General features: G+C 41.7%; 1 protein-coding gene and 1 long non-coding RNA gene across 3 annotated transcripts in view; one reads left to right on the top strand and one right to left on the bottom strand.

Moving 5' to 3' along the window:
- RIT2 (Ras like without CAAX 2) overlaps positions 1 to 23,765 on the bottom strand; it is a 305,834-nt gene that overhangs the window by 121,568 nt on the left and 160,501 nt on the right. For both annotated transcript variants that reach the window (XM_006022493.2, XM_025202840.1), the window contains one exon: positions 14,813 to 15,004. In XM_006022493.2, the coding sequence (XP_006022555.1) occupies positions 14,813 to 15,004 (192 nt within the window). The remainder of the gene's footprint in view (positions 1 to 14,812; positions 15,005 to 23,765) is intronic.
- LOC112550111 lies at positions 5,911 to 14,929 on the top strand. Its single transcript, XR_003093779.1, has 3 exons — positions 5,911 to 5,963; positions 7,022 to 7,179; positions 14,852 to 14,929. It is a non-coding gene; the product is annotated as an uncharacterized LOC112550111 (long non-coding RNA).

The raw sequence follows: 23,765 nt of genomic DNA, 5'->3' as shown, positions 1-23,765 counted from the left end.
TCCCTGCTAGAGTTACAAAGCAAATGCATTGAAGCCAGTAGATACAGACTGGTGTGAATGCTAAACAAGATCAACATCAGTCTGTATATCATGCCCTGGCAAGAACATGGAGCATTATCTTCAATCCTATAATGGCAGCATTAGCTTCAATCCTATTCAGCTGTATATAATTAATGGTCTAAAACATAAGGCAGAAGGCAGGATAGAATAGCACCTTATAGACCAACTAAATGCATAAGCTTTTGTTAGCAGCAGCTCATTTCGTCAGATGGTAAGAAGGGACTGCAGGAAGCAGAGCTTTACCAGGAAATTATCCCCAGACTATAAAACTAGGCCTTACTTGTGAAACAGCTTACCTAACTGCACTGTACCCGTATAGGTTTCTCATTTTAATTTGCTTTTCACATAGCATTATTTATCCAGCATAATTGGCATAGATGGCACTGAATGCTGGCTTATCTTGGCCAAAGAAAATATAGTGGATCCTCTTCTTCTTTTGAAAATCATTATCTGCAATTCAAGACAAAAAAATAAATGTAGCAAGTGGGGCATGTTTATTTTAGCTGCAGTTATTTATAGAGGAGGTGAATCTTAAGTTACCCTTAAAGGGGAAAAAAAGGCACTTGATGTATGTTAATCGATGGGTAATTTCAGGCATAAATACTTCTGTTTGGGTTAAGTAAAATCCCTCTTGCATGTTTGAGAGATTTTTTCTTTCTCGGTCCATGTTGGGTGATTCTTCTTTTACTGCCCCATCCCACAGCTCTAAATAAAGTATATCTATGCTTTTTAGATGGAAAACTGTTTGGCGTCATAGAGTATTCAACTCAGTAAAGTGAAGTGGCTGTGTATGTAACTGTCACCGTCAGTCCCCTCTAGGCACCTGGAAAATGAAATGTTCCAATTGAGTTGGTTCATGTATTTATTTATTTATAAAATTTGCTGCTGAATTTTTTAAAAATAAATCGTTCTGCAACTACTACTTCTTCCCACATCACCCCATCCCTCCACTTCTCTCCCAGGGGATGCCCCACTGTCACAAGGTACTCTGAATGTGCTGCTTTGTCATTTATTTTCGAATAAACAGTAGAAAGTTCTCTCACACTCATCGTGGGTTCAGGGTCTAGTGAAAGGGGTAGTGATGGATCATGTAATTAACAGCTGCATGACAAGGTATATGAATCAGGAGCTGAATTAAAGTTGTAGACGCAACCTTAAAACTTAACATTTAAACTCTGAGGGTTTTTTTTTTTACTTTACAACCTTATTAGCATTCTTTTAGCATAATTTTATTCTATGCAATTTCCTAGACTTTCTTGAAATATTTAGACTGTGACATTTTTAAACACCTAAACAGAGTTACAGGAGCAGAAATTTATGCACACGTCTTCATACATCTTAGCAAAAATATAATTTTAGAGAATGAGCATTTCTAGCAAGATATAAGCCTGTTCCCCTTTTAGCAGTCTTTTATTTTATTTCTTTTTTGGCTGCCATGGCTATACATACAGCTTTAACTATGTCATGGGCATTTGTGTCTGGAGATAACATGTTACTATTCTTAGCCAAGTTGTCAAATTTAGAGGAAAAAAAATAATCTCTCTAATTTCTTATATTGTCTGAAACAGTGAGTCTATAAGAATGGAAGTAAGCCTTTAAAAACGAAAATGATTAAACATATTAATCCTCTTTTCTTTAAATGTTAGGTCATGCTCTTATTATTTGTGACACCATGATGAGCAGTAATTAAGCCTTGGCAAATTTCTTGTCTAAAGTAACTTGAATTACTATTGTAATATCACACAGGAAATCTGCTAGAGATGGTGAATACTTTGCAGCAAACAATATATTTAGTAAATGCCGCCCCTTCTGTTCAGCCATTGTTCTGCCAGGGCACACACAAATTTACTCATTATGGTTTGATTTCAAGACAGCATCCTTGTGCAGGATCTACGTAACTTCAAGCACCCACACACATCCCATTCTACTTCAGCTTCTGAGATGGATCTGAAATGGGCCCATAATGAATAGTCAATAAAAGCTTGCCTGGTGCTGCTTAAAATATAGCCATATTCATATTTAAAAAACCCCCAAACAACCCATCAAGACAAGACGCTCTATTTTATATGCTTCTGCCCTGGGGCAGGAAAATGAGAGAACAAACAGTGTATGACAGAACTGTAGACATGTTGCTTAATGCACTTCTGGATAGTAATTAGATACCACACAGTGAGGTCTGTGTGAGAACGTGTGTGTGTGTGTGTGTGTGTGTGTGTGTGTGTGTGTGTGTGTGTATATTTAGATTGGGACCTTGCAATTCAATCCCAGTAAAGGGAAACATCTTAACATCTTGCTGCTTCTCTCTTGCTCCATGGAGAAAAGACATGATGTAAGTCCCTTCACTGATGCACCATAATTCTCCATCCACACAGGCTCAGTATTGCTCAGTATTGATAAGGCAGGTGAGAGCACGCCACTACCAAGGAGAGGAAGCAGTGCTTGAGTTTAACTATCCTGAATAGGCAGCTAAGGTTTATGTTTGGGTCCAAATGTTTCAAGTAAACTAAATTTCAGACTATGGATTTCTCTGCCACTCATGCTACACTGCAGATGTACTGTGCAACTGAACTCACTGCAGGGAATCATTGTGATTATGGGCTTACCAGCTCTTCTGTCTGACATGCTCAAAGGCAAGCCCAATAGGGGTCCCAAACAATAAGCATTTCTGACTCCAGCCCAGGGTTGGCTCCCATTCCTTATGTCATGATATTCAGTTCAAAATTAATAAGAAACAGGGAGATTTAAAAGGAATTCAAGAGAAACAACCAGATTTATTTTGGGGGGAAAGCAAGAAACTTGATTCTGAAAGACTGAAAATTGCCTAAGGTAATTAAAAATGTAACCTCTGCTTCAAAAGTTTCAGTTCAGGACGTTCAGGGTCTTGAGGTAATCCAGGCCATATCACCAAAATAGCAAAATCAAATCAAATAAAACCAACCCACAAAACGAAACATCTCACCCCCCAAAAACCCCAGTGCCCAAACTATTTAAATTGGCAGAAAGCATCAAGAGTAAAAGATGCCTGTGCTGTTATGAGATCTAGCAAATGCAATAACTAGGAAAAGAAATAGTTGTGAAAACAGCAGATCCTTATTCATTTAATTTGTTTTCTGCAAGCAGTTATCCTGGAAAAAATTGAATTGTCTGAATGCTCACAGAAAATGGACATTTAAAGGAGGATGAACAGGGCTGAAGTGAATTCATTGCCAAAAAAAAAAAAAACAACCATTCACACAAAATGCTATGTAAATAGAATTTACCCAAGTCTACTACATTCTTCAAGCCCCTATTGATTTTTTCCAATTAGATCTCAATTATTGGTGTTGTCATTAATCAGAGTTCTTTAGGACAAGCATAAATATATAGATAGCTTAAATGTGGCAAGATCAGGTTCATCTTGATCTAATCTTTGATGGCAGGATATTTGGAAATGGTGGACCTCCTACACAGCTGTAGGCTGTATAGCTAAATGGAAATGGTATGATGGATTACGAAGACTGATAGATCATATACAGACCGTAGCCCATTATGGGTCTTCAACCTAAGTGCCACAGTCGTGCAGTGGATTTGGGACAGGGCTCAAAGCTGGTGCAGAGCATAAGTGTTGCCATATTATAGTTTACATGCTTAGTATAAGGACTACTGTACATAAGTCAAGAAGAAGCTTTCATCTAGACTTCAGTATCAAAACCATGTAGAATGCATTTCAAACTGTAGGGTCATTTAACTGGGGGCTCAGTATTAGATACAAATAGACCGGTGTGGGCAAAGAGCAAAGATATGGGCTGGCCATAAACTCAAAGCTAAAGAGGATCCTGATATGAGTTATCAGGAATCCATTGGTTGTAAATGTTGGAAGAAGTGATGCAGCAAAAGCTGGACAAGATTATGAATATGTGTTATTGGGAAGTTTTCAGGTTATTTGAGCACTGGTGAGCATTCTCAGACAGAGGACTTTTCCCAAGGAATAGGCTCTACTGGAATAACCATTGACACCTTTTCTGGATCAAGGCAGTCATGACAAATAAGAGGAGTTTTGAATTAAAACACTGGTGAAAAGGCAAGGAGAAATCACTAGAATATCCATGCCAAGAACAAATATACAACAGGAATGAAATCAAGTATATGAGGAGATAGCAATGCAGAAAGGAATATCAGAGGGTAGAAAGGAAAAAAGAAATAAATAAAATAACACCGAGGAGAACTGAAATTTCAGCCAGTGAATTGGCTATCCCTATCTCAACTGGGAACTCAGATAAAGCCTGACTGAAACATCTGAAATATTTGTTTGGAGCCTGCTGAATAATAAAAGAATTGGAACTTGGCGTGCGGGACACAATTGAGATATTATATGGATCACAGAAACATGGGAGAATGGGAATCCTGACTGGCCAGGAAGATTATAACCTATTTGATAGGATTCCATACCTTGTCATGAATTGAAAGGTGCATCTCAAGTTGATACAGAGGGGTGATGCTCCCCCTCTATGCGACCTAGGTCAGGCTGTGATTGGAGTACTGCGTCAGCAAGTACTCCAATTAGTCAGTACTCCAACTACTCAGCAAGCAGCCCTGCACCCAAAATAATTGCCCGCCCCTGGTCTAGAGGCAAAAGGAATCAAAAGTCAAGGAAGAGGTGATATTTTTTAGTATACCAACTAGATATTTGCACACAAATTATTTTATTTATTTGCAAGCTTTTGGGCACCCTCACCCTTCACCAGGCATAGGAAAGAGCAGAGATTGTAAAAGTTCTCCTAGGTAGAAATGACAATTCAGCATCCTTTCTAGGATGGGTGCTGTAACCACAAGGTTGCTATATATGAGATGGGAGGGAGATTAATGCACACCAACAATTTAAGTACCTCCTGAGTTCTACAGCTACTAGACTGGGCACATTTTGGATCATCCCATGGCTCAGTTCTGCCTAAATCCTGCTTAGGTGCCTCATTTACCCATCAGGGGCTGAGCCACTGTTCAGTTTAAATGAGTGCTCTCATATATTCCTAGTGGAAAAGGAAGGAGCGGTATAATCACGGGCACTGATCCTGCAAAGATTTGCACCTGCAGCCAATGAGATTACTCATGTGTGGAAAAGTAAACAAGTGCATAACTCATGGCAGGTCTAGCACTGCCTTAGAAAAACTAACACCTTGGCTGACAGGCTTCCCACAGAGGCCAAACTGAATGAAGCACGATCTGCCCTTGTGACCCTACTGCTATTCTGTCCAGTGCAGATCTAAGCAACAATGAAGAGGAAAACTCACAGCGGGGTTGCCTACTATATTGCTGGGGTTCATGTTCAGAGGGCTGATAGATGCAGTCTGCCCTGGGCAGATTCTTCAATCTTCCTTAAGTATTAATCTGACAGCTTTCAACAACGTTACAGTGCCTTATTTCTAAATGTGTTTTAAATTAATTAATTAAATGCAATTTAGACTTAATAAGGCACTTAATCTATGTTCAAATGGTACCACTTGTTTATTATATCTTTTTAAAGGATTAATCTGTTTTAATTAGATTAATTAAATATTTATCTATTACCTGGCTTTTGAACCTCATTAAGAGCCAGATCCTCTGCTGGTACAAATTGTCAAAGCTCCAGTGAAACACATGCATCTGTGCCAATTTATACCAGCTGAGAATCTGGCCTTCAATGTTTCTAATAATCTAATGACATTTAAAAGGCATGCAAAGGCTATCTTTATTAATCTAATGATTTAATTATAACAAGTCAACTGGAATTAAATTGGTATCTAATTAGGCATTTATTGTCCTGTATTTTGCCTTAAACAAGGTTTAGATTAAATATATAAGGGGCCCTGGAGTGGGGAGTGAAATCTTGGAGTGGTCCAAGCTATGTATCCCCAATGGAGGAAGGCATCTCCAGGAAGAGCAGTAGGGTAGGATAAAGGCACAGATTGTTTTTAGTGATTCCCATTGGCTGACTTGAGGTAGTTCCTTTCCCATATATTGTATAGAGGAGCTGAGACGAAGAGCCTAGCGCAGAGCTATGGATTCTGTCCTGGGACTAGGGGCAGCATCCATATTTTCTCAGTATGTGCCTAAGCTTAGGCAGGATAACACGTAACTTTTGAGATTCTGGTTTAGAAGGGAGATTAAAATGATATAGTTAGGCATCCAGATCCCCACAGAGTCAATGGAGAGGCTTTAGAGGTGCCTAAAGGAAAACAGATTTATGTTTCTGAGGCTTCTCTGCAGAAAAGGAGGAGTATAAAGTGCCTCCAAAGGCTGATGCAAAAGCCCAGAGATCCGTAGAGGTAGCCCAAGAGAGCTGCTGAAGTACAGGTGTTGTACTTCCCACCTTCTCAAGCTATCCATTATGTCTCCATTCACTGCCAACTCATAGCATGTAGTCACACCTCTGAGATTACTATATACTGAATGCTTGTTTACAGATGCAGAATGAAGGTGGTGGCCATAATGCCTGGTAGGTGATGCATTTGTCGTCAGCATAGGAATACTGAGTTAGGTGCCTAAATACCATTATAATCAATGAGCAAGAAACACCTAATATTGGTCATTTGCTTCTAAAAACCTTCTCTGCTTCTTTGAGTGTTTACGTACCTTTGGAAGTCATGCTATAAAGGCTCAGTCTTTAACCTGATCCAGCAAGGCATGTAAGCACATGTTGAATTCTAAGCTGCTGTGTGGTTTAACAGCTTTGATGTGATATTCTCATAGTCTTCAAGTTAAGCATGTGCTTAAGTGCTTTAATGAATTAAAATGGGGTTATGGAATCAAACTTTTAAATAAGGTATCTGCTTGCTTTGCTATATAAGGATGATAGTGATACTAGCAATGAAACTGGACTTGAGAACTATGAGATAACCATGTGTAAGAATACAGCAACTCAGGAACTTGTGAGTTTGTTTTCCAGTCAGATGTTCATGGTATTCAGAGAAAAACACAATCTTATTGTCTTATTGTGTTTTCCTAGCACTGTCCCTTGAAGGCCAAAGCCCTCGTGTTCAACACTGCAGGGTTCAGTTTGCTTGTGGCAGTTTTGCACCACTGGGGACTCCATTGCCTCTGCCGTGAGGAGCCAGTTTGCCTCTCTCTGCAGCACTGGACTGGGTCAAGTCAGAGACAGAGCAAGTATAAGTTTTGCATACATATATTGAGGGCAATTGTTAAAGATCACCTGGATATGATTCCAGAGAATTATAATAATACATAACTGTTAGTTCACCCCAGGAGTGTCCTTGCTGCTGAACTCACAACATAGTACACACAAAGGGTTTATACTTTAAGATCTTAAAATACCAATTTGTTACAAGGAGGAATACATACAAAGCAGTGTTTCTAGGGACAGTAATGAGACTTATTTAACAGTAACAAGACGTAGCCACAAACAACAATAATACTTTTACTGAGACCATCAGAAAAGAAAAAAAACATTAGTTAAAAATAAACCTTGTTATTTTGAAATAGTGTTGCCTTTATGGTTAATCTTAATTGCATATCAGTTTTGTTCTTGTGGCACTGTTGATAGGTTTGAGGCAGGCGACTTACATCATTAATTGCCTTGTATAGGGGATTGCATTTCAAATACTGGCTTTGTCTGACCCAGCTCCTATAGCCTGTTTGAGTGTTAGTAAAGTGTTGTTAAATGGAAACAAATGCCAGAAAACATGAATGTGTGTTTCCAAATGCTGAATAATATTACAGTATTCTTAATTACTTGAGAATGGGGAAAAAAAAGACTTCAGCAAAAGGGGCAGTGTTTGCCCCAGTGCCCTGGACAAATTCCAGTTTGGTTAACTGCATCCTGCCCACCTAAAATTCTCCCAGTAGTTTTAATTGGGTACCTCTGTCTTTCTCATTATTTGCTCTAGTAGGTTTTGTCCTACTGCTTGGCATTGTTAAACCATAACTGTTCTTCATTTGAGTGAAGGGATGGACTTCATTGCTGGGTATAGCCAGAAGAGGCTGCACTTCATTCCTCTCTATACAAACATTTTAACACAGCCATGATTGTAGTATATAGCTCCATGGACAGGATTAAGATTCCACTTCAGCAAGCCTATTTAACATGTTCCTGACTTTAAGCATATGCAAAATCACCACTGCACATTTTGGCAGTGTTCATTCCTTATACAGGTAGTGATATGTCAGACTTATGCAGATACATAATCTCCCTGGAGCCCATTGGGCACATGCTTAACTACTTTACTGAGACCTAAGCCAGCAAATTTCAGCCATCTGATGCTTCTTTCCCTCCTATATCATGTTGTGATGTTACACTAAGTAAAATCTATGGCCACTGGCAGATATTTTTTAAACAGTGCAATGGGATCTGCTACGTCAGCCCAACAATCGTGTTTCCCGCAATGCCACATGTACATGGCAGGAGATGTAAGTGAGTGATCTAGCATCAGACCCCATCATGATCCCTGGCTCCCTCTACACTGGCAACATTCACTCCTGTGGCTGGGAGCTCTGATCAGCTCATGAGGCTCCCAGCTGCAAGCACACCATGCACACTACACATTCAATTAAAGGCATGATAGGAACAAGTGACAAACGTATTTTGTATATTTTGTGCAAAAAACCCTCAGTCACTCATTCCTGGTTTTATCACACCATTCATTGAATGAACATGCCTCCACACATTCCTCTTAAATTTAGCATGTGGATCAGAATAACTTTCTGATCATTAGTATCAATTGCAGCTAATAGAGCTAATAGTGTTAACACCCATGTTTGTCCTCTGATCATAGTTCTTTTGCAAAATTATTTCAAAAGCATCTAAAGGTATGACTGGTGGCAAGAATAGGAAAACAGATGAAAGAGTTTAAAATTTATTGTGGCCTTGGTTTTGCAGGGCCAAAATTTACCTATTTAAAAAAGGGTTTTTTTGATGATTAACAAATGAAAGATGTTGAGGGGGGGAAAAATCATAAAATATTGTACAAAGACATAAAAGCAGTCATTTGTATATATAATTCTGTTTTAATAAAGGGGTATTTTGCCAGTGGGGGCAGGGAGCGGGGGGGGGGGGGGGGGGGGGGGGCTGGGACTTAAAAGATGCTGTCTCAACCTAATTCTGAGTGGTAACATTTTAAAAGCAACCTACATTTTTGAGAGAAAGTTTCCAAGTTTAATTTCTGGAAGTATCTCAGATACCTCACAAGCCCTTGGGACTTCAGCCTTTAAAGCCCCTGCTACACTTTACATATATTATGCAATTAAGTGGTTAATCTCTCAATAAATTTAGACTGGCCACATGTGTAAAGACCAGCCACAGGTGTAAAGTAAATATCACATGATTAAAATGACTATCCAGCTATAAAAGAGTTAAGTTGGTGCTTGGAAATCTGCAACCACCCTATAGGTTGTTTCTACCCAGCTTTAATTTGAGCATATAGCAAGGCCCTAAGGGTAAATCTATATGGTACAATAAAGCATTGTGGAGACACTTTGTGCTCAATCCACGAATGCTGGCTTCCAAACTGGAAGTAGTGTATATGTACTAGTGTAATTATGCAGGTGTAGTGATAATGTTTCTTTTAGCATATTGTGGTGCATCATTTTCCTGTCACAGCTAGGGTGCTTATGATTTGGGGTGTTGAACAGGTGTGGCATGTCTCAAACAGTGTTGTCTTTCATTCTCATTAGGCGTGTCTACATGTGAATTTGTGCACAACTAAACTGAATGCACCTTAAAGGTGCATTAAGGCAATTTAGGTGCTCATCTACACATACGTACCTTAAGGCACCTTAATGCGAGGTGCTGGGTGAATGTGTTTGCAGCCTGCCTTGTGCAGCAACCAGGACAGCCCCCACAATTTCATAGATTTCATAGACATCAGGGCTGGAAGGGACCTCGGAAGATCATCGAGTCCAGCCCCCCACCCAAAGGGCAGGAAGTCAGCTGGGGTCATAGGATCCCAGCAAGATAAGCATCCAGTTTCATCTTGAAGGTGTTCAATGAAGGCGCTTGAACCACCTCCGGTGGCAGGCTGTTCCAGACCTTGGGGGCTCGGACAGTAAAGAAGTTCTTCCTTATGTCCAGCCTGAAACGATCTTGAAGTAGTTTGTGACCATTCGACCTCGTCATCCCTTGGGGCGCTCTGGTGAACAAACGTTCCCCCAGATGCTGGTGGTCACCCCTGATAAACTTATAGGTGGCCATCAGATCACCCTTGAGCCTGCGCTTTTCCAGGCTAAAGAGCCCCAGGGCTCTCAGCCTGTCATCGTAGGGTCTGCTTCCCTGACCTCTGATCATGCGCGTGGCTCTTCTCTGGACTCTCTCAAGCTTCTCCACATCCTTTTTGAATTGTGGAGCCCAAAACTGGACACAGTACTCCAGCTGCGGCCTCACTAAGGCCGAGTACAGGGGGAGAATGACGTCCCGGGATTTGCTTGAGAGCAAAAATAAAAATGTTTGTGCACTCCCTGCTCCTCCATTGCAGAAATCTATTTTAATCCGTTTTTAAAAACACACTTATTCTCTAAAGCAATTGGCTCCAAAATGTGGTACCTCTACTTTTGCTATTTACACACTCTCCTTTTTCATCCCTAAAGCTATTTCTTTCGGATTTGGGGGTTCCCAGTTCCTGTCATCTTGCTTTAGTTCAATCTATTCTAGATGGAGCTTTACCTGACGATTGCCTAAAAACGAGGCGCTGAACGCCGCTGCTTAGCGGCGTTCCTGTCAGAGAGTGCATTTTGCACGGGTTCTGTGATTTGGATTGACATACCACTTGTTTCTGTATAAATATGAACTCGCCATTTTCTCAACCTCCTGAAACCCTCAATATTTTGGATCTTGGAAATGGCCCGTCTCCTTATATGGTACTGGAGCAGCCGCTAAAGTTAGAGAGAGAGTTTTGCTAAAAGCTCTTTCCATTCTGGTGTTAGAAAGGAAAAAGGAGAATTGGCAATTGGGAAATTCAAGTGCAACTGCTTTCTCCGCTTGGTTCAGTAGAGGCAGAGTTGCTTGCTGGCATTCAGAACTCACTCTCTATTCTCCAAATAGTTTTGAAAAATAACAGGGTTCAGAAGGATGCCAAGGTGGGCTAAGTGGAGAAACGTGAATGTAGTGGGTAGGGTGCGTGAGAAAGTCTGTTACTAGAAATGGATTTACCCAGCTGGATCCACTTTCCTCCCTTTATTGAAGGTAGGTACCACATTGGCCTTCTTCCAGTCTTCGGGCACTTCACCAGAGCGCCAAGAGTTTTCAAAGATCCGTGCTAGAGGCTGGGCTATGATGCTCGCCAGTTCCTTGAGTACCCTGGGGTGAAGACGGTCAGGGCCGGCTGACTTGAAGGTATCCAGCTTCTCAAGATGTTCCTTCAGAAAGTCAGCCTTAATGGAGGGCAGGGGATCACCCTCACCCGGACTTCCCGGCCCTGTAGCGGGCATGGGCGTCCCATGGGACTGACGAAAGACGGGGTCCAATGTTGCCTCTGCTTTTCCTCCGGCTCCCCACATATCTGAAAAAGGACTTTTTATTTTCCTTGATGCTCAAAGCTAGCTGGAGTTCAGTTGCAGCCTTGGCTTTCCTGGTCTGCTCCCTACAGGACCGGACCAGTGCAGAATAATCCTCCTTAGAGGTGACTCCCATCCTCCATCCTTTGTAGGCCTTTCTTTTTAGCCTCAGGAGGTCTTCTAGGTCCCTGGAGAGACAACAATGCCTGAGGCTGTGTAGCTGGGCAGTGCAGCCCAGCTCTGGCCCCAACTCTAACGCCCACCCCGTGTTCCTGCCTCCCAGCATCAGTGGAGAGTGGGCCAGAGCTGAGGCCATGGGGAGCCCTGCGGCAGGTAGGGTGCTGGTGAAGTTCAGGGCCCCCACTGTGGCCTGGGGCTGGTGTGCATGAGCCAGGCAGGTGGCAAGGGCTGGTGGTTCCCCTGGAGGACACAGGTGTGTGCGAGTGCAAGGAGGACAGTGGTGTGTGTCTTGGACAGGCACTCCTACCTCAGTGTGTGCGACCTGCACGTGCACAGCTTGGCACTAAGTCCCAAATCAGTCGATACACCAACAGGTACCACTGCTGCAGGTACCGCCACTCCAGCTCCACATCTTGGAGAACAAGACTTGCCACGTCTTCTTCTTGGCAACTCCAGGAGGCAGCATGGAGCTCTGTGGGGTTGGCTCCAGCCCACTCCGTCGACATGCACAGTGTTATGCCACCTTAAGGCATCTATACGTCCCTTAAGGTGCCTTAACTATTCATGCCTACATTTGAAACCTGCTTTATGCATAATGCAGGTATCAAATTTAGGCACGATTAGCCTAAAATTGCCATTTTAAGGAGCAATTTTAAGGGTGTGCACATATAGACCTGTGCTCTTAATGCACTTTAAAAATGACAATTTTAGGCTAATCGCACCTAAAAAAAAAAATAAAAAAGGCACATGTAGGTATGCCCAAGTCATTTTGGAAAATGTTATTAAGGCTTCCAAGCTCCTTAGGTGCTTTTGAAATTTGTAACCAGAATGTTCATTGACCACTAATATCCTCTTCTGTGTCTTATGTCAAAACAGTAGTCCTAGTAGCGCTCTTCCTGTATTGGTCTGAGATTTCATCTGTAGTCTCCTTTTTAAATGTGGAGAGTGACCACTTCTAGCATAGAGTGTATGGAAGTTACACCAGCTTATCTCTGTATCTTACAGGTATAATATATTTGCTGTACCATGCCTGTCTCTCCATATTCTAGAGCAACATCGCATTATATCACCCAGAATTCTAGAAAAGTAGGGCTGGAAGGGACCACTAATACAACCCCCTTCTCAAAGCAGGATCAGCCCTGTGTAAAACAAGTGTGCATCTAACATGCTCTTAAAAACTTCCATAGATAGAGATTTCACAATAACATTTTCACCAACATTCACAGCACAGACGGTCAAATCAGTTTATTTATGAAATTTTATAAGTTCCTAATGGAAACCAAGGTGATTTTGAAATAACTACATTGATATTATTATTTTGTTGTTTTTCACAAGCTGATGGTGAAACGTTTTTAAACGGAGGTATGAAACTTCAGTATTTCTCAACTGTATCCCAGCATTCATAATATTTAGAGCAGAAATTTTGAGATTTTGAGAGAAAAAAATTAGAGATTTTGCTTGTGCCCAATAGTGATGTACCTGGGAGCAATCACATTGGAATCTGAAGTCCATCAACAGCAAGAGGATGTTTGGATGAAAGTTCAGATTCAGGCCTAGCTCTAAATATTTTGAATCAGGAAGGTTAATTAACTTCCTTGGTGAGGGAGAGTTTTGGCAGGACTAAGCACAGTGAGCCCATATCTGCACCCTGAATAACGTAAATATGAACGTTCAATAAAGCCTCCACTTAGAAGCAGGAAGCTGTAGAGATAATTGGGAGAGAAACCTTCATAATGAACAACAAATATAATTACAGTATATGAGTTGCTGAAAACCTGATCTATATAAAACAGTAGCTATGCAAATCCAATGCATTAAGTTGACATCTGTGCCATATGTAATGATGCATTACCTTAATGGAAAGATGGCATTCACATCCCTTCCCCCACCTGATGTATATTGTGCCTCAAGAGTTGCATGTATTATACTAAGCATTACCACAATATTGTTCTTCAAGGTCTCAAGCTGAGCATTAAGCTACAATTGGATTGTCACCATTAAGGTTTTGTCACAGTCTGATTTAAGAAGAAAGTCAATGGTCTGGAAACAGATGTGAAACTCCTTAAATGCACCTCATCAGAGCTTCAAAACTAATTCTCATCTTAACATTGCTTTTGATTTTCTAAGGGAAAGAAAGGGAAGACATGAGGGGAGTGACAGTGCTCAAGTGGTGAAAAGGAGAGAGATAATCATGTGAGCACAGATGCTCGTGCACTAGAAGATAGCACTTTATTAGACTGGGATACGTGTTCTATATCCAAATTATGTCGCTCATTTGAAGTGTAATTCTACTCTGCCTACACAGCATGGGGTTTCCATGTAGAAACAGTTCTCATTATAGGAACATTTTTTGAACCAAGATATTTCAGGATGTAGGGGTATTTGCGGGGGGGAGGGGTGGAGTTTATTCTTTGGGGTTGTTTTTTTTTTTTTCAAAAACGATCAAACAAATAAACCCCAAACCAGACAGAGAAAAAAATTAGAACATCCTCCAGAGAGCTTAAAAGAGAGCTACACTAGAGTACCAATATCATGGTGATGAGGGCACCTATATGCAACGTGATAAACATCAGTTCCTCACATAAATCAAGCACCTCAGGAATTTATGTTTAAGCCTCCGCACCCGAAGAGAATACCCTAACCCTGAAGGAATCGTGTTTCCACTCAAGGAGGCAACTCTTTCTCATTTTGATCAGGATTTCTTTTCATCCTCAACGATATAGAAACCTCTCATTAAAACCTGTCCATTTTCCCCAAAAGTTTGGCTTTCAACAAATTGATACTTTCCTTTAAAATGCCTGACCAGTTCTATTTCCATCTCAGCAATGTCCAATTCAAATAACATGACTGGTTTACAAGAGGAAATACATAAAAAAAAAACCAACAACCCTGACTTATTAGTCATGAATCTGAATGAATTGGGCTCCTTTGGGATATAAAAAAAAGTGTTATCTGAGGGAACACAGTTGTCAACACCTTAATTTAAAATCTTGGTGCATTGCTCTATGATTAAGGCCTGCTTTGTGTCAGTCATTCTCGATAATACTGAATTGCTGCAAAAACTCCTGAAGCAATGAAGGGGGAAAAAAAGACACCAGGCAGAGACACCACTTACCTGCCTGAATTCCTCAAGGTCTATTTTGTTTCCCACCAGCACCAAGGGGATGTCGTAGGTGTGCCGGACACGATAAATGAGCTCCTTAAACTCTGCAGCCTCCTGAAAAGATTGGCGGTCCGTGATGGAATAGCAGATAATGAAGCCCTCTCCACCTCGCATATATTGGTCCCTCATGGCTGTGAATTCTGCCTGCAGAGTAAGAACGACATGCTCTATAATTTAGCAAATAAAATAATCCAACTATAAATAGTGGACTTGCTGAGAGTGTTTTTCCAAGGTAAATTTAAATTGCTTGTTTACTATTTTAAATAGTGCTTAGATTAAAAAAATAAATAAATTAGGCATCCTTCAGGGGCTGAGAGTGCAATTTTTCCCTGGATAATTCACCACCAAATTTTCTCTTAGGCAGTTTCTTTCTTGCACACAGCCAATCTGTCTTCTCAGAATATCAGTTTATTAATATAGATCCCTATTACTTCTCAATCACCATTTTTTTTCTAGGTCTTGCCACAACATGTCTGCATCCTGGAGCCTACAGGAGTAGCAACACATTGGGTGGCATAAGAAATGTAGCATGAAGAAAGATCCAGCCAAGCCTAATGGCCACCGGGCGAACATATATTCATAGATGCATAGATTGTTAGGGGCTGGAAGGGACCTTGCAGATCATCGGGTCTAGGCCCCCCGCTCTAGGCAACATGGTTAAGGCACACCTGTTTCTTAGATAAGAGCACACAAGGGGGCAAGAAGGTAGGAATCCTATCTGATCATTTTTGACTCCCTACCCTAAATGATCAAGTATACTCACCTAAACCTCTCTTCAAACACATCCTTGCAACATAAAGAGCCACCCCCACCCCTCCAATATTGCTTCTTAAATATGAGATTCATGTCTGAAGTCCTATTTACCTGATCCAAGACCAGGGATGTCAAAGGGGAGACCTGTATTGACTTCAATGAGTTTTGGATTAATCTCTAAATGAAATGACTTCTTGCGGGGTTGGCGGGCTATTCTTCAAAGATTATGTACATCTAAAAACTTCCTGAAGCAGCAGAGTTTCCATTTCAGTGCAAGATGCTATCACTAAGAGATGGGCTAGTTCACACTGGGAATTGGTCCAAACTTTTTGCCGCATCAGATATTTTGGTTAACTTTCATTTCAATATATTTTTCCAGGTGGCATTCTCCAAATCCCCCTGTTCTTAATACCTCAAGCTTGGCTTTTTTTGTCAAAAGCTGGACTTGAATATTGTTGCTTGATCATGTTTTAAGGCAAGTTTCACCCTCAATGTTATGCATTTGTCTTGATCATGGCCAGAGTAAAGAAATGGAAGGGCCTCAAATATCATGGCAATGGCAGATTGGAACAAGAATTCTCTTGACAAACCAGTTTGCAGGAGATTTGCAACTCCAGAGCTTCTAACAGAGTTGGGAATTTATGTATAAATGTTAGAATGCCTCTATGAGCTAAGGGACAGGTAATGTCCTGAATTTTCCTCTCGCTTGAGATTTACAGAAAGATTTTCAAATGACAAGTACCCAACTTACACTGAAAAAATCAATGGAAAATGGACAATTAGATTACTTATGCCCCTCTTAGAATCTCAATGTTAAGTCTCTCTAAGTATTTTAAACTAGGCCATATTGATTACCATTACCCACTATAAATAGATCTATACTTAATGTTCACCATTCTTCTTTATCAATGACCCATACTTTAACCAAGGGTTGCTCACATATATTTTAAAGTCTCCCAAAGGGGGGGTTTCCTATATTAAGTTCCAAATTAGCAAATTAATGCCAGGTTTTCACTCAAAATGTGCCTATGAAAACATTCAATGCATGCCAAAGCAGAATTATAATCTTTTAATAATATACGATAGTAATAAGTAGGCCTGTGCGAAGTGGCTGGTATTCACTTTGGATTCAGATTCAGCCGATTTGGGGGACAGTGATTTGATTCGGTGATTCGAATCACTGTCCCGAATTGATTTGGCCGAATCTGATTTAGAGATCTGGCCACTGCCAAATCGGGGTGAGGGGATTTTTTTTTTTTTTTAAGAGCTGGGGCCAGGTGGGGCAGCCATGGGCGGGTGGGCAAGCCCACCTCCCCCCACCATGGTCCCCTCCTCCCTTCTCCAGCCCCCTCCCCTCCAAATGACTGGCATGGAGTCTGGGTCCAGCTCCCTACGATGGCAACTGGGGACTTCCTGAATCTCTGAAGCTCTTCGAATCTTTTCCAAATCAATTCAGAGAATTTTGAATTGATTTGGACCTTTTTTTTTGGTTCATTTCATATTTGGAGATTCGCCCGCTGAATCAGGCCAAATCTCCGAATCGGATCAGCACCCAAAGGTTCGCACAGCCCGAGCAATAAGTGCTTTGACCTTATTCAAATAAAACATTGCTTATTTTTCATTAAACGTTGTGACAACATGACATTTTCCCATGCAACATTTCTATTTGGTCAAATCATAACGAGGGGGTGGAAAGCACGCTGTCCAAGTTTGCTGATGACACTAAGATGTGAGGCGAAGTGGACACACTTGAAGGGAGAGGGAGGCTGCAAATAGATTTAGACAGACTACAAAAGTGGGCAGACGAGAATAGGATGGGGTTCAACGTAGACAAACGCAGGGTGCTGCACCTTGGGAGAAGGAATCCACAGCATACATACAGGCTGGGGAGTTCCCCTCTTGAAAGCACAGAGGTGGAAAGGGATCTCGGAGTCATTATTGACTCCAAGATGATCATGAGCCGCTAATGCCAGACCACAGCCAGCAAGGCCAGCCATACCTTGTCATGCATCCAAAGGTGCATCTCAAGCTGGTCCAGAGAGGTGATACTCCTCCTCTATGCGACTTTGGTCAGACTGCAGTCGGAGTACTGCGTCCAGTACTGGGTGCCGCACTTCTCAAGGGATGTGGCCAGCCTGGAGAGGGTTCAGAGGAGGGTCACCCACTTGGTGAGAGGGCAGCAGGACAAGCCCTATGAGGAGAGACTGAGGGACCTGAACCTGTTCAGCCTCAGCAAGAGGAGGTTGAGGGGAGACCTAGTGGCTGCCTACAACCTCATCAGGGGAGATCAACAGCAAATAGGCAGAGCTCTTTTCTCCGCAGCACCACCTGGGGTGACGAGGAACGATGGTCATAAGCTGATGGATAATAGGTTTAGGTTAGAGATCAGGGGGCAATATTTTACAGTTAGGGTGGCCAAGGGGTCAGGCTAGATGATCTGTTCAGGTCCCTCCTGACCCTAGCTACTGTGAAACTATGATAGAAATGAGCTCATCAGAATATTTGTGACTAACTTCAAATTTTACACCCAAGCAATGCTTTTGAAGACAATGAGGTTTCTCATATGAATGTAAAGGGATTCAGGTCATTGACTGCAGTTGGAGAAAAGCTAAATAAGTAAATCTGATCAAAATGAAGCCAATGGGATCTTTTCCCCCCATCTAGGAGCAAAATTTCCTTCCTGATGACAAATTTTTGCCGTGGTTTCAGGTATAATAGATAATGTCCCCACAGTACTTTATTTGTGATGAAAACTCAAACAAAACAAGTCTACCAAAGCCACTTAAGCATTTTTCCAGAACTTATATAATCTACATCCCTCTTTTACTCTTCATTTAGGAGAAAGGCAGTATGCATAATTATTACTTTAAGGATATAAATGAGTTTATTTCTGTAATTATTTATTATGGCATGTTATTGTTGATGATTTATTGCACCAAACAGCCAAAATACCTTAGTGCCATGCTCACAGTGATCTTTTTTTTTTTTTTTTTTTGTATGCACTTGTTGTATGTCTGTAATTATTCTATGCAGACTGGACTGGGAATGGCCACCTGTTCATGTGTAGCTAATTCAATTAGTTGAGGGATTTCTTTCTTTCTGTTCTTTCCTTTTTGATGCTGTTTTTCACAAACCTCATCCCTACCCTTGGTAATTTTGCTGATTCTAGAATCACAGAATACTAAATTTAAAAAGAAAATAGACTCAGATTTTCATAGCATTTTGCATTTGTTCTGTGTACTTTTTATGTCAAATCACTATGGTCTTCATAAAACAGCTTATGTTAGTGAGGGGAATGATCTACGAAACACATGGGGAACGATAAATGCCATATTTCACAAGAGAGAGGACCAAAACAAAAATATCTAAAACTCTTTGATGATATTTTAATTGTGCTCTCGTGCCATATAATTTCATATCCCCCCCTATTTTTTTTTTCATATATGAGCCAAGCTTTCATTTCAATAGGCCCATGGAAGTCCAGACAAGAATCCAGATCTAAGCTCTAAGGACCCGGGAAATTTTACAAGTGGTTCAGTACTTTTAACTTTATATTTTCTTTGCTTCTTTTACATTAGCCAACAATGCATCTATAAATCCTGCATGGTAATATCTTCCTTAATTGCTTCCTGCTATAAATGTGGCTTTTGGGTTAATTATTCAGGAACATAACTTGATGCCATGTGTTACTCATGAGGAGAAGAACTGAAACATTTCCATGTCAGTAAATGCAAAACAGCATAGACAGGAAGAAATCACACCTCTTCAAAAGGAAATCAGTTCTGAGAATCAAAGTGCAGATTTGCTGTGCTTATAGCACTTTGCGACTTGCCATCAGTTTCTAATATTCTCATGTGTATTATGACTAGAAGCTCTCTGAAAAAAGAAGGATAGGAACTCTTTTGAAATGAAAGCATTTTCCAATTCAGGATGTGTGCAGCAGATCAGCATAAGAAACAGCAGCACTGGCTAGAAACATCCACAATTTTTAAGGTAGGAAGAAGTACATATAAACTTCAATTTTCCCTTTTTTTTCACATTGCAATGTATTGGAGGGGAGGGAACAGTTATAAAACACAATGCTACAGGGAATAAGTTCCCCAGTAGGTAATAGATTAAATATTCAATCATAGTTACTGTAGGGCTTCCTACTACCTTTGAAATGCCTGGTACTTGCCATAACTGTAAACAGATATCGGGCCAGTACTTTGAATGATCCATAACAGCAATGCTGTTTCAGAGTTACCAAGACACTTCGGGAGCATGTGGCACAAGGCAAGCTCGTTGTAGTGCTTCTGGTCCAACCAAAAAGATGATAATCCAGCAATAAAAGTTATTTCCCATGATCTGCTCAGTTCCATTTTGCCAACAAAGAATGCTCTATGCATGCTATATTCTCCTGCAGAGTTTGGAGTTCATATGAGAATCAAGCAGCTAAAGTTTTTAGGTACTCCTGGGCCACGTCCCCACAAGTGGTAATGTGCATTTTGTGGCACTGCAAAATGCACGTGGCACATGTAAAAACATTCTCCATGCTGTGTATTTGCAGTGTGGAGCCCAAAATAGATACTGGGAGACCCTGATATCTAATTCAAATGCAACAACAAAAAAATTGTGCAGCACACATGGCTGCAATATGTGCTGGCCACAATTGGAGCCAAACCCCAGAGCCACACTCCAGCTTCTGGCCTGGCTCCATGTGCCCGGATCGCTGCCACTGCAGCCCCGGGAGGCCCCTAGGACCCTAAGTAAGGCTTCTGGGGTCAGCCCAGGTACTAGCCCCAGCCTTCCCTATCCCACCGGAGGCAATTTGCCGTGCACCATGGTGCGTATGCAGGGGCATTTTCTGGGGAAAAGTACCAGCGGCACAGCTATGTGCCACTGCTATTTGCCCTGGAGAAACACATGTGAGCATTTGTGGGGATGCACCCCTGGGGAAAAAACAGTAGAAGGGCAGTACTTGCATGCTCTGTGGCTACATTCCTTTTTTTCCTCTGAAAATGTGCATGTGGGACCATCCTCATGCAAATATAGATTTCTAATTCTACCCCTCTCTATCTCTTTCTCTCCCTGCCTTGAAAATATTTTCAGGGAAAACTATACCTTAAATATCCACCTAGAACCATCTGTTATTAGGGAACTAATTTCTTGGGTCATTTTCTCTTGGGATTTACCCAAGAAATGGTCTCTTAATCAGAAATATTCAAAGTTTGGTATGCAGTACTTGCTAGCTATCAGGAGAGAAATCAACTCAGCAGAGAAGGAAAGAAACCTTCCTTTATCTTTTTTTGATATATACCAAGAGGACACCGCATACTTTCAGACTTTCTTTTCTTCCAGCATGACAAGTAACCCTTACATAGGTCTTTTTTCCCCCCATATACCGAAAAAGTTTTAAATAGTCTATGCCATTATCCCAGTTTGACCAGAGAGGAAACAGAGGCATAAGAGAGGAGAGTTACTTAGGTTGCCCTACAAAACACCGAGAGCGCTAAGTACTGGCCCCAGGGCTTCTGCAGCCAGTCTGGGGTCCCAATCACTAGTCAAATAAAAGAAAGATAAAAATAAAATGAAAGCAGCCTCCAAGAGACTCAAGCTTGTTCTTCTTTTATATCCTGCTATTGCCACAAGATCAAATGATTAGAAGCCGGGTTTGTAAAAATGCAAAGGCACAGTGCATTCAAAACAAAAGGCATCACAATTTCCAACTTACACATACGCTGCACATTTCATATCTGTTCTTTTTTTTTTTTCTCTCTCTCTCTTGATCTTGGCTTATACCTGTTTTGGAAGAGGTCAGAGCCTCCCCAGGGAGGCCAGCCTCACAGTTTGAGAAATGCCACTTTCTATATCTTCCCGTCTTGTGTTCGGCCTGACTTTCAGACTGGGAATCTGCTAACAGATGTTCTTAATCAAAGCTGTCTCCCTGATTACCAGAGGGGTCATTCTTATTAGGAACTTTTTTCACATTTATAGAAAACACAGGGGCCTTCCTTAGAAAGAGCTGAGGCATTGTTTGTCTACAACAATGAACAAACAAGGATAAAATGAACAAAAAGGGCACAAGCAGCGCAGTGGCGGGGGAGGGAGAAATCCATCAAACAGCAAATGGAAACATACAGTAGCAACACAAGGAACATGGGCTGTGAAGACAACCATGTACAAGTATCCATGGTCAGCACACACATTTCCTCATGAGAAACAGGAGGCTTTTTTCAGCTCTTGTGAGATTTTTTTGTTACGAATTTGATGATTTGTTAAAAGCAAATGGATTTTAAAGAAAGCTTCCTTACCCGGGGCTGATGAGTACTTACTCATATGAATATGATAGCAGGGCTAGAAGCAGCCTTCACCTCCCTGCAGGAGGGTTGCAAAGAGGATGGAGCTGGGCTGTTTTCAGTGGGGGCAGGTGGCAGGACAAGGAGCAATGGGCTCAAGTTGCAGAAAGGTAAGATTAGCTTAGCTATTAGGAAAAACTTTCTAGGAGGGTGGTGAAGCATGGGAACAGGTTACCTAGAGAGGTGGTGGGATCTCCATCCTTGGAGGTTTTTATGGCCCAGCTTGACAACCCCTGGCTGGGATGATCAAGTTGGGGATGGTCCTACTTTGAGCAGGGGTTTGGACAAGATGACTTCTGAGGTTCCTTCCAACCCTAATTTTCTATTGTTCTAATATTCTCAGGCAGCTCCACTGGGACTCGACATAGTTTCATAGTAGGTAGGGTTGGAAGGGACCTTGACAAGTCATCAAGTCCGACGCCCTGCCATGACAGGAAAGAGCGCTGGGGTCAAACGACCCCAGCAAGGTGTTCATCTAGCCTCCTCTTAAAGACCCCCAGGGTAGCAGCCAGCACCACTTCTCTTGGAAGTTCGTTCCAGATCCTAGCCGTCCTGACTGTGAAGTAGCGCCTCCTGTATAATATGTACTAAGACATATTAGTACTTGGTGGTGTCATTCACACACAGAAGTGTCCCCCTGTCCCCACCCCGACATGCACCTATTCCAACCAAAAAATGCAGGGATTTAGACTTCCCCTACTCCAGTCCTCCACAATGGCTTGGTGAGTACTGTGATGTAAATATTTTCCTGCAGGGCCACAAGTTTATTTTTCCCTTCCAAGTTCTTATGTCAGTCTCTAAAAGGGGATGGGTGGGAAGGGGAGGACAATATTCCAAAGGAAAGTTGATATATCTCACTTGATCAACACCCCACAACATGAGGTGCTGCACCCAGCTCAGGGTCGAGAGTGTGAAGGTGCTGCATTCAACTGAATACCACCAAGTGCCTGGCATTATCATTGACAGGGTACACAACTGAGTCTACACCAGTCTATTTATACCCAGGAACTGGCTTTGGGGACCAAAAGTGCATCAGTCTGCCAGCTGGCTGCTAGGACAAGCTAAGCAGGCAATGCGGCAAATGTCAGAGATGCATCACTTGGCCCTCGCTGCCATCTCCTCCTCCCCAAGTCAAGTCTGAAAGCATCAAGCACAAAAGGTATTTTACAGCAAAGGAAAATGAAAGAAGTGTGCAGCAGGTGGTGTGGAGCCACTTGTGCCTACCCAAGCCGTCTGCCACTCCGTTGACAGGGAGGATGGAGAGTTGGATGAAAGCTCAGCTACAGACCCAAGCAGACACCGGGGCATTGGTGTGAACACTAGGAGGTCTGATTCTCATTTTCACTGTCTCCTCCACCTTGCTCTGACATTACCTCCACCCCTGCAATTTCCCTTGATACTCCTCTGATGTTGGTGCCAGTGTGATGTAAAGGGGCCTCAATGTAAATGAGAATCCTTTCCAGCCTGCAGGGGAAATGGGTTATTACAATAATCAGTTCCTTGATTAATGATCAGTAAGTTTCTTACAATTTATAATTACAGGAAGCAATCCTTCCTCACCTCATTATAAAAGAGAAACATGTATGTGTGAAAGAGCACGGGTCTGTATTGGTCTATCCAAACAACTGAGCAGTGGATCTGTCTTCAGAAGCTTGGCAGGAAAGAAGCCATTTATAGTGGGGACAAGTGAATCAGACGCAGGGGCTTATTATTTTTTTTTTAACATGGTGTCGGGGTATCAGTGACATCTCTGTCTCACTACTTCTGAGACATTAAACTTGGCAGTGCCAAGCACTCCTCTTTAAGACCTTGAC

Source organism: Alligator sinensis, unplaced genomic scaffold (genome assembly GCF_000455745.1).
Source record: "Alligator sinensis unplaced genomic scaffold, ASM45574v1 scaffold1018_1, whole genome shotgun sequence".
Classification (NCBI taxonomy): Eukaryota; Metazoa; Chordata; order Crocodylia; family Alligatoridae; genus Alligator; species Alligator sinensis.
Note: the sequence above shows the minus strand (reverse complement) of the source record. Positions and strands in the feature narration are given on the sequence as shown.